Below are 15,585 nucleotides of genomic sequence, written 5' to 3'. Positions count from 1 at the left end.
CCTATCAATCACCCACCTCCGATCTCCCAGCTCTTCCCTGTCGCAGCCACCCACCTCTGCTCCGTGCCGAGGCCCTTGCGCTGCTCACAACGCCGTGCAGAGAAAGTGCTGGTGGTGCCGAAATGGCTAAATAAACCCCGAGGGGTCGGGAGCAGGAGGGAAGATGCATGGGGAGCTGCAGGCTGATGTTAAACCTCCTCCCTCCCTTTGACATCACATGTGCACCTGAAGGCATCTTTTTCGGGGGAAGAAAAAAAAAAAAAAGAAGAGAATTAGGAGCCCAGTTTGCAGAAGTCAGCAGCCTCAAGAGGGCTTTCTGTCTGGCTAATCCCACTTCCACAATCCTGTTTAATCCTGATGCAGCTGCTCTCTAGAAAGTGCTCGGACTTGAAAGCATCCTGGTTGTTGCGCTACAATGGAAGCGCCCTTTATTCCAGCCCTAAATCTGCACAGGATCAGACAATGAAATTGGATGGAGGCCAGAGAGCACAACTGCCACTGTCATCCTGGGTTAGGGCTGATGGAAAAGTAATTTGTTTCCCAGCTCAAGTGATTCTCTTGCTGAATAGATTGTGTTATTTGCAATATTAGCAAAGAATTTTCAGGGTAATTGTACTGACAAAAATAATTCCAGCAAACCCACTAGGATAATCCTTTCTATTTTTTCTCATCGCTTATTTTACTAATTTGCTGATTGCAAGTCTATTAGTGGTAGAAATACTTATGAAATGGAAAAGCATCGCTGAGCCTACGGTGTGAAATTGAAATTGGCATCTTGCGCCATCCTGGATATTGTCAGGATGGGCTGGCAAACACCCACGCCCTGCTGCAAAGACACGGATTAAACCGGACTCGAAAACAAGCAGCCGTGCACGGGAACAACCATTTGGGCAACCCTCCAACGAGTTAATCAAAGCGACAAGATGAATATGATTGCCAATCATAGCAGGGAAATCTGTTCCTTTCACTGAGAACTTGTTTTAGAGATCTTCATCCAGAGGGATTTATATTCCCCTGCATGTGTGTGCGTAGCTCCCATTAATGTCAATACGCATTATATACGCACACCGCGAGGAAGAAAGCGGTCCTTGGGAAGATTAGCATTTTATAGTGTCTTATATTATGCGTTTGTAATGGGAATAATGAAATCGCTTTGCTCTGTAGTCACATCAACCAGGGCTGTCTTGCTGTTTCGCCAGCATCGGGCCAAAGCTTCCCTGGCGAGACTCCCAAGGAGGTGGATTTTTTTCCCCCAAAAAGGGTGTAGTGAAATGAAATATGAATTTGAGGATTTTTCTAATCGATTAAAAACGCAATCCTGCAATTGTCCAAAAATCAGATGATCCCCAGTTTGCGCTCACTGAAACCACGGACTTCCGAGGGACTCTGTGTGGGCAGGGCCCTCCTAAATGGGCCCAAGTTCAAGATTAGGACAAGTTTTATTGTGGATTAACCCTGGGAGAGACTGACTTTAGTTTCAGAGGGTGTGAAGAGATTGCCTCTCCAGGAGCGTGCTGCGGCATGCAGTAACAGCGCGGTGCTGTTTCCGCACGCGGCTGTCTAATAAATCCTGTCGTTCGGGCAAATTTAAATGATGTGTCAGCTGCCAGAAAAGCCGTATCTCACTGCTGTCATCCCTGGAAGCTCGTATTTCATGGCCATGGCTTTGCTATTAACGTAATTCTGTAAACTCTAAGTTTTCAAACGTGCTGAAGAAACCTCCCCGTAAGTGAGCTCTGCAGATAAGTTATGAACGTGTGGAGAACAGTAAAAAAAGAGCCAGGAAGCTTCTCTTGGCTTTCTCCTTTAACCACTTCCACCGAGGAGTAGCTTTAACGAAGGAAAGCACTCATGTTTTGGGGACTTGATGGCAGAGTCAGTTAACGAATGAATTTTTTACCCCAAAAGCCATAGCACTGGTCACAGCCAGCTCTGCCCCTGTTGCACATCCCCGGTGATGAAACAGCCCGTGGCTTGGTGATAACCACAGGTTGCTACTGGAACTGCTAACACATTAGCTGTGTCGCACCGACTTAACCTCTCACCGCTGCCCGTGCTGGTTATACATTAGCCTTGTGTTGTTCCTTCTCTTTTTTTTATTCCAGCCAAACCTTTTCCAAAGGCCTCTTCCCCCAGCCACAGCCCCTCCAGCAGTTACGTGAAGAGCACTTCATCTTCCTCCACAGGCTTCGACTACTCCCACGACGCCGAGGCTGCGCACATGGCTGCCACTGCCATCCTCAACCTCTCCACCCGCTGCTGGGAAATGCCGGAGAATCTCAGCACCAAGCAGCAAGAGGCCCCCGGCAAGGTGAGCCGAGCGTGCCCGGGGGCCACCGCTCCAACACGCAACAGAGCGGGTTAAAACCTGGAGTTTGGGATGGGAGAAATACCTTTTTTTACCCTTCTTTTAATTTTTAAATATAGAGGGAATGCAGAGACCTATCACATATCACCCTTTCGCTCCCTACTTTGGGTGACGCAGTTTGGAGGAGGTAATCTTGGCTCTTAGTGTGTTACGGAGACGCATCGTGGCTCAAATTACCCATCTGAGATGAGCATTGCTCCCAAGCAGAGTCTCAGAGCTGGTTTCGGTTGCTCACTGGTCTGTATCTGATGCCATTTGAGATTCCCCAGTTGCGTCCAGGCTGACCTCCGGCTGTTTTTCAGAGGAACAGAGCTTTTCCAGAAATCCCATGTTGCACCCTCAGCCCTGGTCAGATGTCTTAGATACCATGGGGGATCTTAAATGGCACTAGATGCCTGTTTTCGAGCAACTGAGTCCCAATGCCAGATTACTGGTAGTACGGGACTGCATTTGCATGGCATGCTTCTGAAATATTTATGAAAGAGCATCCCTCTCCATTCCATTCCTTCTGACCGGCTGTGGAGAGGATGGGACACGAATAACTGGCCCACTGCCCTGCAAAAGACAAATGGGGGCAATATCCCCGTGGGGGAATTGCTGGCAGCTGCTGACGTTGGGCATGTTTCCAACCTTTCAGTCCATGGACATCGAGGTGGATGAAAACGGGACTCTGGACTTGAGTATGAACAAGCACCGCAAACGGGAGAGCACCTTTCCCAGCAGCAGCAGCTGCAGCAGTAGTCCCAGCGTGAAGTCCCCAGACGTGTCACAGCGCCAAAACAGCACCAGTGCCACGAGCAGCACCATGACCTCCCCCCAGTCCAGCCAGACCTCCCGCCAGGACGAATGGGATGGGCCCATTGACTACACTAAACCAAACCGTCAGCGGGAAGAGGAGCCAGAGGAGGTGAGTGGTGACTCTTGATGCTCAGATAAAACCTCATAGGGGATTGAGTGCCATGTTTGCTTGCACAGTTGTCCTGTTTTCCCCCAGAACTCCTACTTTGCTCTTTGAGCCTAGGAGAGAAATATTATTAGCTTCATCAGTGCTACCAGACATCAGCTGGGGACCATCAGGCAGGAGGCAGAGCTGTCCTGAGGCGAACGCGGGTGCTCCTGGCTCCGTTGGGGTGCTCTTGCCAAGAAACAGCCCACCTCTTGCCTTGTCCTGGGTCTGCAGTGCTTTCTTCGCTGTAAATCCTTTCAGCTCATTTGCACCGGCGCTGCTCCTGGTGACGTTCCCCAGAGTGATTTATATCTGCCATTACCAGAAGCCACCAACATTAATCCTTGCAGGTGGGGGAACCCAGCCATTACCTCTTGGCCGGGGTGAGCGCCCTGGCTCTGGAGGCAGCACGCTGTGTCTCTGCCCATGGGGAGGCCGGCGCTGCTGAGGATGAGTATGAGGGGACTGCGCTGATCTTCATCCCTTCCAGACCTTGGGAGAACCAGGTGTAAATCCCTGTACAGACGTTTTACACATTTCTCCTATAAAAAGGGGAAATTCCAAATGATTTGCTCTCTGGTTTGGGTACTGCAAGGCGCTTGCAGAGGGCTCAGGATTGTTGGCAACGCTGCGCTAACTGGAATAAACCTGGGATCCTCTCCCACTGCAGCTCAGCAGCAATGACCACCACTACAACCACTTTTCCTGGCTGTTTTCTTACAGTCAGAGCCTGCCGCACACTCTTTTGCCTCCTCGGAAGCTGATGAGCAAGAAGTGGTGGAGGAAAACTTTGAAGAACGAAAATACCCGGGGGAAGTTACTTTAACCAACTTCAAGTTGAAATTCCTCTCCAAGGACATCAAGAAAGAGCTGCTCACGTAAGTCCTGCCTTCTTGTCTGTTCTTTAAAAATGTATAAGATATGTACCCAGCACAGCCAGGCTGGTGGGAGACAAAATTTGTTAGCAAATATATTTTAAACATCAGAAGTGTAGTTCCCTTTCTTACTGTGATTTCTCTTATCCAAGTGGTTTAAGCAAAAACTCAGAGAAATCCTATCCTCATACAACTGCTGATCATTGAGGCAAAATAGGTTCCCATATGGCCTTGAAACTCCGCAGTGATGAAGGGATCTTTCTGGGGAGCTCGGTGCTGTCAGGATTCATGGACGTGGCTGTGGAAACCTCCTTGCAGAGCCTGTTTTCCCCAGTGTTTTCCTGGAAGAGTGTTTTTTGGCACGGTGACAGAGATTGGGCAATCTTCCACCCCCTCATTTTGGGACACTGGGTGACTCTGTGGAGCCAAGAGCATGCAAGGGATCTCAGTACCTTCTCCATGGGGGTGTTGAACCAGAAGGTGCTTCGTTGGGAAGACAGGACTCGTTGGGTGCTTAATGTAGAGCAATGGGTCCCATCACCATGATACTGCAGGGCTGAGGCGAGGTTGCTGTCATGCTGCATCTTACGTTGGAGAGAGATCTGAACCCAGCTCACGTCTGTGTGTTCGTGGCATTGGGTGGGTGGAAAGACAGACCCAGGTCTGCTCTGTGAGGTGGAGAATTGCTCTGCATCCGCGCCGATCCCCAAGCCAATGATCAATGTTTAGAGCCTGACCCAAGCGCTGCAGCTTGGACCTGGCTCTGGTCTAACGGCACGTCGGGATCGGTCTGGAGGTTGTGATGGGGAGGTTTCCCCTCCCAGGCATCCCAGCAGATCTGCTGTTCTTGGCTTCTTTCCTGCACATCTGACCTTCCTATATGTTAAACAGGGACAAGTCGGCACGTGCCGTTTTGCTGACCTTACACAACGTAGCTCATTATTTGGCTGTGCAAGCAGGAGGCTGAGGGAGGAGATCTGTGGGGGCAGAGCAGAAGCATCTTTCCTAAATGAGCAAAGCACAGACCAGCTGCCTTACGCAAAGCTCTAAAGGCTTTTTTAAAACCCAGCAGCGATGTGAATAGCAATTTCTGAGGGAGAGCCCTGAAGTCCTCCTGTGCTTTAATTGTGTTATGAGGGTAGAGAAATTTCCTAAATGGAAACAGCCCTGGAAATAAATAAATGGTGTTGTGGGCAGCCCTGAGCTTTCTCTCCCCATTTAGCATCCTTGTTCCTTTCTGGCCCAAGGGCTGTAATTAATTAGTTGTAGAGAACTCAGGAGCAGCCTTGCCCGCTGTGTCTGTCTGATGCTTCGTGTCTGGGTGCAGTTCTTGGGCCATCTCCAGGCACTGGTGGCCATCACTCTGAAGGTGCTCCTCACCTCTATCTTCTCGTTGCCCTCTTGCTGGTGCATGAGTGGGTACCACGTAGCAATAAATCACTGCTGCTCGAATATCTTCATATCCACGCTGATTGTAGGGCTTGCTGTGTTTGTGGGGGTGTTGCGGCTGTGAAAAGGACTCAAAGGTGAGCGGGGAAGATGTACACCCCCAAGCCTCAATGTGCTGGGCCAAACTGTCCCAGGACATCCCTGCAGTGTCCCGGGACATCCCTGCTCTCCTGCATCCCCGCTGGCCTCGGGCCAGAGCCTCCCTGCTCACGCCCAGACTGGATTTTACTCCCTGGACACTGAGGAGGGACGACGGCACCTTCTCCCGTCGCCCGTGGGATGCGGCAGCTTCCGCCTGCCCTCATTTCAGAGCCCCCAGGCACACGAGGCAGAGGTTACTTTATTCCCTTTCTGGGTTGAACAGTTGTTTTCAGGCTTTTCTTTGCAGCTACAAGGGCTGGAAAAAAAAGAAAAAATCATTGCAGAAAGCTGAAATCTGATGCTTTTGGGGAATAAGCGATTCTCACAGCCAGGGCTTCAACATCGCAAAAATCACCCCCACTGCCAGCACCAAGGCCGCGGCGTTCATGCCCGATCATTTATGTCACTTAGCAGGCTGCTTTAATTCTTCCACAACCACCCAGCAAACCAAGCAATTCAGTATTTTGAACGCTTCCTTCGCATTTGCCACAAATTTGCTCAATTTGTCAAATTTTTTTCAAGATCTTCGTGATCTTTTGGGAACCAAAAAAGGGAAAAAAAGGGAGCTAAAAGGGAAACGGCTGGTTTATTTGCACGCAAACATACAAACGCACGCTGAGCTCCGATGGAAGGAGCTGGAGTGAGGGGTCTGGCGGCGCGGCCGGGCTGGGCCCCCCCGCAGACAGACCCCAGCGGGGCTCAGCTGGCTTTGCGGATCCGTGGCTCTCGGGTGAATCCCTTCCTTCCCAGCACTTACACTCGTTGTTGTTGTTGTTGCCCAGTTGCCCAACCCCAGGCTGTGACGGCAGTGGACACATAACGGGAAACTATGCCTCTCACCGCAGGTGGGTTGACCTTTTTTTTCATGGTTTGGACTCTAAAGACAACAATTTTTTTTTTCTTTTAGTATATTTTTTCACCATGTGGATAGTTTGGTTCTGTTTCCTCCCTACCTTCTGTTGCCCCTCTCCCTGCCCCCGCCCCAGCCCTTTTTCTTTTTCCTTTTTTTTTCCCTTTTTTTTTTTTTTTTTTTTGCTTATCCAGATATTCCATCTCTTCTCTTTCAGCCTTTCTGGTTGTCCTCTTGCTGACAAGAGCCTCAGAAACCTCATGGCTGCCCACTCTGCTGACCTCAAGTATGTTTGCGCTCAACTTGGAACTCCTTTTTTTGTTTCTTTTCTTTTTTTTTCCACCCTTTTTTCTCTCTTCCCTTTCCCTGCCCCTCCTCCTCTTGCTCTGCTTTTGCTTTTCCATCCCCCTCCTTTCTCCTTTCAAAGAGCCGATCAAAATCCGCCTGCGAGTTGCTCTGGTGTGTTGGGAAGAGTCAACATCATGGAGCAAGGCTTATTTTTGGGGAGGGGGGATCACGGCAGCGATCAGAAATAACCTGGACCTCTGGCAGGTTTCCTCTGGGCACCGTAGAAATCTGCTATTTTGTTCTTTATTTGGCGTCTTTTCTCATTTCCCTGGTTTGTGCCATAACCCTTTTCATTCGACGTTTTTGTTCGGCTCCCAAATAATCCAAAGCCCAGACAAAGGCACACGCTTTATTTTTGGGTGGAGACACAGCTGGGAAAGCACCATCAGGACACAGCGAAGAGGAGCCAACTCTTTTGGAGAACCTGGGATGCTAATTTATGCCAAATTTTGGGGGTTGTTTGGGGAGGAGTGACAGAGGTTCCTGTTCATTTCTGTGGGAGTTTGATTTGTGAGGGAATGAAAGAGGATGCAAGATGATGCTTGATGAGGCCAGATCCTGGGCCAGTGGAAAGGGGCTCACAAGCACACGAATTTCTTTGTTCCCATTTCTGCTGCCGTGGGAGGAACCCGATCTTCACACTTGCAGTCAAATATCTTCCTCTGAAACCCGTTTTTGGCTTTGCTGCTGTCTTCCCTCATTTGCACCAGGAGCTTATTCTTCACAAGAGGTTTCGCTAATTCTCTCTCAGGTTGCCTCCCCTAAAGAAAGGTTTAACAGAAATTGTATTTAAAATAGATGGAGACACTGGGGGGACCCGAACCCACCTCACATATATATATTGTGATTTTTTTTTTTTTTTTTTTTTTTTCCCCCAACATCACTTCCATGGAGCCAGCCTGGTTTTGGAGGCTAATTCTCCTCTGAGCTCCCTGCTTTGCTGAATCCAGTTTCAGGATTGTTTAGACATGGAGATATTCATAACTATAACTGGAGAGCCTCTACCCAGGGTCAAACCTCAGGGGGGACTTCACAGGCTCATCATAAAAAAAAAAAAACAAACTATGTCCTGTGTCCTGTATGCCATCGGTGATGTTTGGAGCCATGGTAAGAAGAGTCAAGTCAGGTGGGAGCCCCTTTGGTCATTCAGGGGGTCAGTAAAGCCCCAAATTCCTTTTTGGTGGCCCAGAGGTCTGGGACTGCTCCGTACCCCACCGCTGATGCGGGTGCTGGTGCCAGGAAAAATGTTTAACTGCCTGCTCCTTATCACCGAGGTGGGAAAAGTACCTGGATTAGCTGATATTAATAGAATGTGCAAGCAGAGGGAAAGGACTCGCATGATTAGCGCTAAGTGCACTTAATCATGCATTATGGACGATATACATTTTGAAAGAACCTCTTAAGAGAGCTTTGCTGAACTGGTGTTTCTCCAACAGCCCTAAAGAATAGCCCAGTGATCAGGCAATTAGCGTGAAAGATAGGGAAAGCTCTCAGGAACAGCGCCCGCTTCCAGTAAGGGCCCGGAGAAAAAGCAAACGGGGTCGTCCCCGACACCGAGCATCGCGCTGAGTCTTGCTGTGCAGCATCCCCTGCTCCTCTTGGGCATCCAGTGTCAGCGCTTTTTATCAAAATACTACATAAAACAGGAGACCTCTGGCCAAAATACAGCTGCTTCATCTTATTTCCCAAGTACTGCTTTTTTTTTCCCCCATGTCCTGGTGAGGATGGGAGCAGAGGAGGGAGAAAGGGAAGAGGATTTGGAGATGTTACAGATAGCGCAGTCATTGCTTTTCAGAACTTTAGATAAGGCCATGTTGGTGTTTCTATTATAAATTCCATTTCAGGGGTTAATATCTCTGATATAAAAAAATAGCTGCAGGCTGGAACATGCAATAAAAGGTCTCTATCGGTATGATTTGTCTCCAGATAATTAAAAATAAAACTCAAATCACTTCTCCCTTTTAAAAAAGTCCTGAAAGGCAAAAGGAGTTCGATGTTAGTGTTTTCATAATTTCATCCCACCCTGAAGCTAGAACAACAAAGAAATATCTTTGCTGTCCATTTTAAGAGCATATAACAAGGAAATGTCACAGCCGCCTCCTAAACCTGTAATTTCTAAATGAGTCAGAGAATTTGCACCCTCGTCGGGGTCCTGCTGGATGCGTCCCTTCTCTTACTGCACTGGACCTACGTGCATTGATGTTCTCCTGGGTCTGAGCAGGCCGAGCCTTGGTCCTGACTTAGTCTCCCTGTCACCCTTCTGGGACCTAGACGTGTCCCTGCTCTCCTACCTTAGGTGAGGTGCCAATCTTTTTTCACCAATGGAGACTCTTCAGTGATCCACAAATGCCAAGCCCTCCCTCAGAGCTGGTGCGAAGAGGAGAATTTTGATATTTTCTAACAAAAAAAAAAAAAGGAAACTTTTTTAAAGGGCTGTTTTCCAAGCAGCAGAACTAAAGGCATCTGTGGAAATCATTGCTCCCATTGACTCCCAGGGGCCAGAGCATCCCAACTTGTATCACTGCGTAGATCAGGCATGAGCTTCCCCAAAAGCATCGGCTTTGGGCTGCCCGTGCACCACCATGTGTTGCCCATCAGTCCATTGGGGCATCCTGGAGACACACCAGTCCCTGCTCTGCAGCGGTGTACCAACCAGTGCTCCCGAAACCAGTGGCTTTCTGAGGATTGAGAAAGTGGGGGCATAGCAAAATCCTCCCTGAAAGAGAAAGGGCACCCTGCAAGCTTGCGGTTGTCCCACGAGCATTGCTCACTCTGCTCAGAAGCGAGTGGCTGAGCATCTCATGGATTCCCTCCCCCCGTCCTAATCGCTTGAGTCAAACAGCCCTGGCTAATTGGCAGGCTGGCGTGCACGTCCTTGGCAAGGATTCCTCGCCTCTCTTCTTTGTCCCCATGACAACTTTTATGTCCGCTGCATCACCTACAGCATTCAGAGTAAATCTTTGTGCTCGTGGTACTTCATATCCCCTCACCTTTCTTGCTTCTGCACCCTTAACGATGCGGTGCTTAACTCATGTCATTATCTCCGCTGCAGCTCGGCAGAGCTCACAGCCCCTGCTAGCCTTTGTGTGGGTTTATGTGATCACAGAAGCATTCTCCAGGCTTTGCGTTCAATCACGTCTCGGAGCGCTGGAGGCTTACCTTCAAACCCATGAGCATGGACGCGTCTTCAAAGACCCCTTTGTAACAGCAGTGACTGAGAGCCAAGGGGCAGATTTTGCACCGAAGCACCAAAAGCTGCTGGTGCACCACGCATGGTGGCCTGATGATGCCCAGCCCAAAGCCTCACAGGCAGCCACCCACCTCAGAACCCCCTTCCCTGCCCATGGTGTTGCGGAAGGAGATCTGAGGTTAAGCTAACCTTTCTCCTCCTCTTCCTTCATTAATTCCCATTAGAGGCCTCGGGTGGTTTTTGACTCTGACGACCCTCCTGCAGTGTGGTGTCTGTTTGCCCTCAGTGGGATTAACCCACTCCAAATCACTCAGACCTGAGCTGAAACCTTCAGTTGGGCTTTCACTTTGTGGTGGCCAAAGTGGCCCTGCAGGACAAAGCTCGATGGCCAAGTTGTCCAGAGTTTCAGGCTGCTTCCTGGTTTCTTGTCTCTGCTCACGTCCAGCCCAATGGCCCTGGATGGTACCTGCTGCCTCCTTATGCCTTCCTCAGGGAGCTGGATGTTGTCCTGGAGGTCTTTTTTTTGGCTCATTATAATGTCCTGAGCTGTCTCCTTTGTGAGGGTGGGGACAGAGGCTGGGACCCAGGTCCCACTGCCGGAGAGCAGCCACCTACCGCGCTCCCAACATCCTCATCTCTTCCCACCGATGTCCCTCTCCATTGTCGACATTGTGCAGCGATACATCGACTTTGGTGCCGTGGATATTTCGGACCAGACCTTGTTCTAATGGAGGGAGAAGGAGCAGGAAGAAAAAGCTTGCCTCTGTGTTGACGGTCCCCAGATTTCTCTTTGAAAGGAGCTTTCGCGAAGCGTCGATCCCCTGCCCGCATCCCCAGGCTAACGCGAGCATCCCTTTCCTCCACAGGTGCCCTACTCCTGGTTGTGATGGCTCTGGTCACATAACAGGAAATTATGCATCGCATAGAAGGTAAGATCTCCCTTAAATTATTTTATCTGTAGCCTCTTTCTGGGTTTGTTTTCTTTCTCTTCCCCCCCCCACCCCCCTCCTGCAGTGGGCAGAGTTGTAAAGTTCTGAATAAAACATTAATGTTACTGACAACTGAAGCCTATTTTCATCTCTTTAATCTGACTTATCTTTTTTTTTTTTTTTGATGTTTCCAGCATCTGATTAGAAGCTCCCTTCAACAGAATAAAAGACAAAGGGTCAGATTTTAGCTGATGCAATGTTCCTGTTAATAATGCTACCTATTTATGACTTCTATTATCACTTTAGAGCATTAATAGCAGAGATCTGAGCCTTCAGTTTCAACAATTCCATTAAACATCGCAGGCTGTTAGGAGATATCTTCTTATCTAGACACCATTAATTACTGTCCATCTCCCTCAATTTTTTTTTTTTTTTTTTTTTTTTTTTTCTCTCCTGACTTCTCCTCGTGATGTGGAGCTGCAGAACGAGAGAGATCAAAAACACTGTGCCAAATTCAAGGGAAAGATGACTGGAGCAGGGGAATAGCAAATGCAGTGATTCTGCCAGTGAGACAGGCCTTTCTTCTCTTTTTAACCACAGTCTGTCAGGCTGCCCTCGTGCCAAGAAAAGCGGGATCAAGATCACCCCGACAAAGGATGATAAAGAAGACCCGGAGCTGATGAAGTAAGTCTGGATGAAACTCCTGAAGGGACCCTTACACTCATTCCCTTTTGCCGTGCACAGATTTACACGGGGGGAGCAGCGTCCATCCTGCATCCCCCCTCGCTCACGCAGCTCAGAGCATCGTCTGGAGCGGGTGCTGCCAAAGCTCCTCCGCTGGTTTCTAGGGAATTTTTCCCTGATCCCAAAAATGGTGTTGGAATTTTGAAATTTCGTGGGAAAATTGGGCGGTGAGGAGGTAACGGTGTATTTTTTAATTTGTTTTTGCAGATGTGAAAGGCAGGCTGGTAGGGCACGAACAATTCCTTTCCTACCTGTGCTTTATATCATTCCTAAAAACCCCGCCAGTGTTGTAAATGAGAGTAAAAACCCACAGTCAAGCGAAATGTCCCAGGTTTTCAGGTAGCAATGGGCAGGGGAGAGGTGCTGGCGGCTGCCTTAACTCCTGTGAACGCTGTAGAAACAGAAACGATCCAGCACCGGGTCCGCTCAGGATCCGGCAACCCCGAATAAGATGCGTTTTGTAGCGTCTTTGCCATGGCTGAATATTCAAAGCGAACAGAAAAAGCCTTTCCCTGCTGCCTCGGGCTGGATTTCTCTAAACATCCCAGGGGGTTTCTTCCTACTGGGAACACAGATTTTAAATCCCTTATGCACCTCAGAAGCTTTCATTTGCTGTGAAATCCATTTGTCCTGACTTTAGCAAGCCTGAGCATCACAGGCTTGGTGTCCAGGGCCTGAGGCGAGGTTTGGGCTCTGTGCCTCCACCCCTCAGGCAGCTACGGGACATCAGAGCCTTTGCAGCAGGGCTGGGGCCAGAGCCGACTCCAGCATCCCATTTTTCGTTAACTCAGAGCATCCACAGCCCTTCCGGAGCCTGTCTGCCCTCCCAGTAAGTGCAGGTGGAGAGGGTTAAAAAGCAGCATGGAAAAACTTAGCAACCCCCTCCAAGAGTTTTTAGATGCCCAGGAGCGCTTGCATTTCTGGCCAAACCCCCTTGGCTCAGCAGACTGTCCCCAAATTAATATCTTTTTTTTCCCCCCATTTTAGCCCTAGGGCAGGTCTTGCTCTTGCAGAAGAGCAGAGGTCAATACCTCCGCAGAGCTGGAACGGGAACCGGTGGGTGCAGAGGAGCCCCATGGGCGCTGCGGGAAACCAGGATGCGCGAGCTGGAGGAAGGACCTTTAGGAAAGAGCTGATATTTGAGCCATCTGCTCTGTTCTTACTCCTCAGTCTACAGGAAGGAAAGCCTCCCAGTTAAATGAGCCATGTGATAATTAGCAAGAGTTAGCAGAGTTTATTAAAAATTAAGCAACCTACTCGAGAATCTGTGGGGGAAAAAAATCCTTTTTTTTTCTTTGGCTCAAATACCTTAAATTGCTGGTGGCATCGCAATGCTGTGCCATTAACCAGCGAAGGAAAGGACGAGCAGCAAACGCCATTGTGCAACTGCCGGCTGTTGCGTGTTTGCTTCTTTTACCACAGCAGGAGGCCCCCGGTTGGGACGTTGCCCCTCTCCATGTGGCTTTGCTTGTCCTTGCCTGTCCCATTTGGGGCTGGGACCAGCTCCTGCGCCAAGCAGTTCCTCCAGCTGTCAGGGCATCCCCAGCAGAATCGATGGTCTCCCCCCCAGCATCCTCACCAGGGGCTGGGTCTCTCCTAGTCCCCTCTAAAGGTGCGAACGCTGGGAGGCTGAAGCGGCAAGAAATGGGGTTAGAGCATCACCAGAGCTGGGATTTTCTGACTCCCAGAAAGCTGATGCTGGCCATTCCTGGACTGGCCTTGGAGGCTCCTTGTGGCTCTGCCGCTCCGTTGGCAGCGGGACCGTGGGCGCAGGTGCAGGCGGCACCGGGTGGGATCTGAGGGTCTCTGGCATGAGGATGTGAGGGCATTCCTCAACATCCCGTGGCACGGGCAGCAACCCCTGCTCCTCCAGTACTCCCAGGAGGAGCAGAAGCTCCTCTGAGACGTGCAAAGCAAGGTGGCACAACGATCCCTTCGCTGCCGCCTTACCTTGGTGCACCTGGTCTGCGTTTGCGTTAAGGAGCTTTGGCTATAAACTCATCCTCCATCGGCACCCAGAGCCCCTTAGAACCCAGCCAAGCCTTGCACATCGCCACCGAGGAGAACGTCATTTAGTCCCTGTTGTTTCTGCTACTCATCCTTCAAGTAATTTGCTACAGACGTGATCGAACAGATCACCTCGACCTTCAGTCCAGCCCTGGCACAAAATGGAAGCATCCATGGCTGCCTAATTGATCAAAAGCTACCGGTGATACCGTTAAATAATTAAAAAAAAAAAATTAAAAAATGTCCAAGCCAGCTGTTTTGCACAATAAGGATCTAGTTTATTTTTTAACAATGAAAAGGTAATGAAAGTTAAATTAACGGTGTAAAATATGTAAGGGTCGGGCCGTAACGGCTGCCTCCTAAATGCTGGGGCTTGTCTCTTTCTCTCTCGCTCTCCCCCCTGCCCTTTTCCTCCTGAGGATTCAGTAATTTGCTCGTGATCATATAAAAGCAATGATGTTATGAATTTACTGAGGATCCTGCTGGCAGGGATATTATAAGTGAATTGTGCTGCATTTGCAGCTGATTAAAATCGAGATCAGCATTTTTCAAATTATCTTGGGAACAGGCTGGGTGTGCAGCCCCCCCCCACCTTCCGCTGTCATCTCCCTTTTGTACGAAATATAAACAATCAGGGCAATCATTTCTGCGGTGAAACGCAGCTTGCGATTTTCAGGAGCAGCTCCGCGGATATTTTGCTGGGGAAACTCGCAGTCCCTAATCGCTTTCCAGCTGAGGACACGGGGTTATTTTTGCCATTCCTTACCTAATTTTCCTCCCACTCCTCCTTTTTTTTTAGAGGAACCTCCCTTGAGTAATAAACTTTTAACTGTATTTATAATTGGCTAGCATCTTTAAACAAATGCAAACCACAGCAGAAACATTAATAGACGCACCGGGCTTTGTCGAATGACTGGATTTAGCGAGCATGGCATGAGGCGGGGAGTTTGTGAGCGCAGAGGAAAGAGGTGCCTTTTAGAGACACTCATTGTCTTGGCAATTGCCAGCTTCCACGACATGCCTCGCACCTCCTGTCCACCTTATCTGGCCATAAATGGTGCAGAAGCACGGAGATGGGAGGGCTTGTGTGCTGGCTTGATGGTAATTCCCACTTTTATCCCATTGCGAGCGCACGTTGATCTCTCAGCAGCTGCGGGATGTGAACCAGGAGGAGGAGATGGCAAGCGAGGCCGTGCCCTGCGGTTTATTTGCCCAGTCTGATGGGGTACAGGCTCAGAAACACCTTGGACGCCCTCTTTGTAGGAGCAGATTTGCAGGTTTTTGGCACACAGGTTGCAGCCTGACCAGCTCCCAGGTCAGGGAGTGGTTCACGGGGAGGGGTTGTGTCCCCGTGGGCACAGACAGTGCTCCTAGATCATGTTGACCGTGCTAATGCAGGGTGATAAAGCTGATGATACTGGGTTCCTCGGCTGTAACACTGGCCAGAGCTGGCTGTAAATCCATGATGGTTCGGTGAGAACGTGTCAGCTTTGGGGTAACATTGGGATCCCACGTGTGGCAGCCCAACCTGATGTCTTTGCCCTCAATGAGGCACCAAATGCAGTTTGGTACACCACTGGGACATGCTTTTGCTACACGTGTGAGACTGATGTGACCTTCACAGTCTTTCCCTCTTGCAGGATTTACCTTTGTTCTCTTTGGCTTTTGTGAAGAGGCAGTCATAGCTCTTAATTTCCCATCTGCCATTTCCATCAGCTAAGCATCTACTCTGTAATGA

The 15,585-nt window shown here is 49.5% G+C and overlaps 1 protein-coding gene across 4 annotated transcripts in view; it reads left to right on the top strand.

Annotated features, from left to right (window-relative positions):
• Positions 1-15,585, top strand: part of MYT1 (myelin transcription factor 1) — a 61,525-nt gene that overhangs the window by 39,454 nt on the left and 6,486 nt on the right. For 2 of the 4 annotated variants that reach the window (XM_086760409.1, XM_086760406.1), the window contains exons 12-18: positions 2,106-2,311; positions 3,006-3,275; positions 4,038-4,192; positions 6,562-6,624; positions 6,847-6,915; positions 11,034-11,096; positions 11,697-11,780. In XM_086760409.1, the coding sequence (XP_086616535.1) occupies positions 2,106-2,311; positions 3,006-3,275; positions 4,038-4,192; positions 6,562-6,624; positions 6,847-6,915; positions 11,034-11,096; positions 11,697-11,780 (910 nt within the window). The remainder of the gene's footprint in view (positions 1-2,105; positions 2,312-3,005; positions 3,276-4,037; positions 4,193-6,561; positions 6,625-6,846; positions 6,916-11,033; positions 11,097-11,696; positions 11,781-15,585) is intronic. The other 2 variants (XM_086760408.1, XM_086760407.1) reach the window with 2 other exon arrangements.

The sequence above is a fragment of the Chlamydotis macqueenii genome, chromosome 16 (genome assembly GCF_036417535.1).
Source record: "Chlamydotis macqueenii isolate bChlMac1 chromosome 16, bChlMac1.mat, whole genome shotgun sequence".
Taxonomy (NCBI): domain Eukaryota; kingdom Metazoa; phylum Chordata; class Aves; order Otidiformes; family Otididae; genus Chlamydotis; species Chlamydotis macqueenii.
The sequence above is the reverse complement of the archived record's forward strand: the minus strand, read 5'-3'. Positions and strand labels throughout refer to the sequence as shown.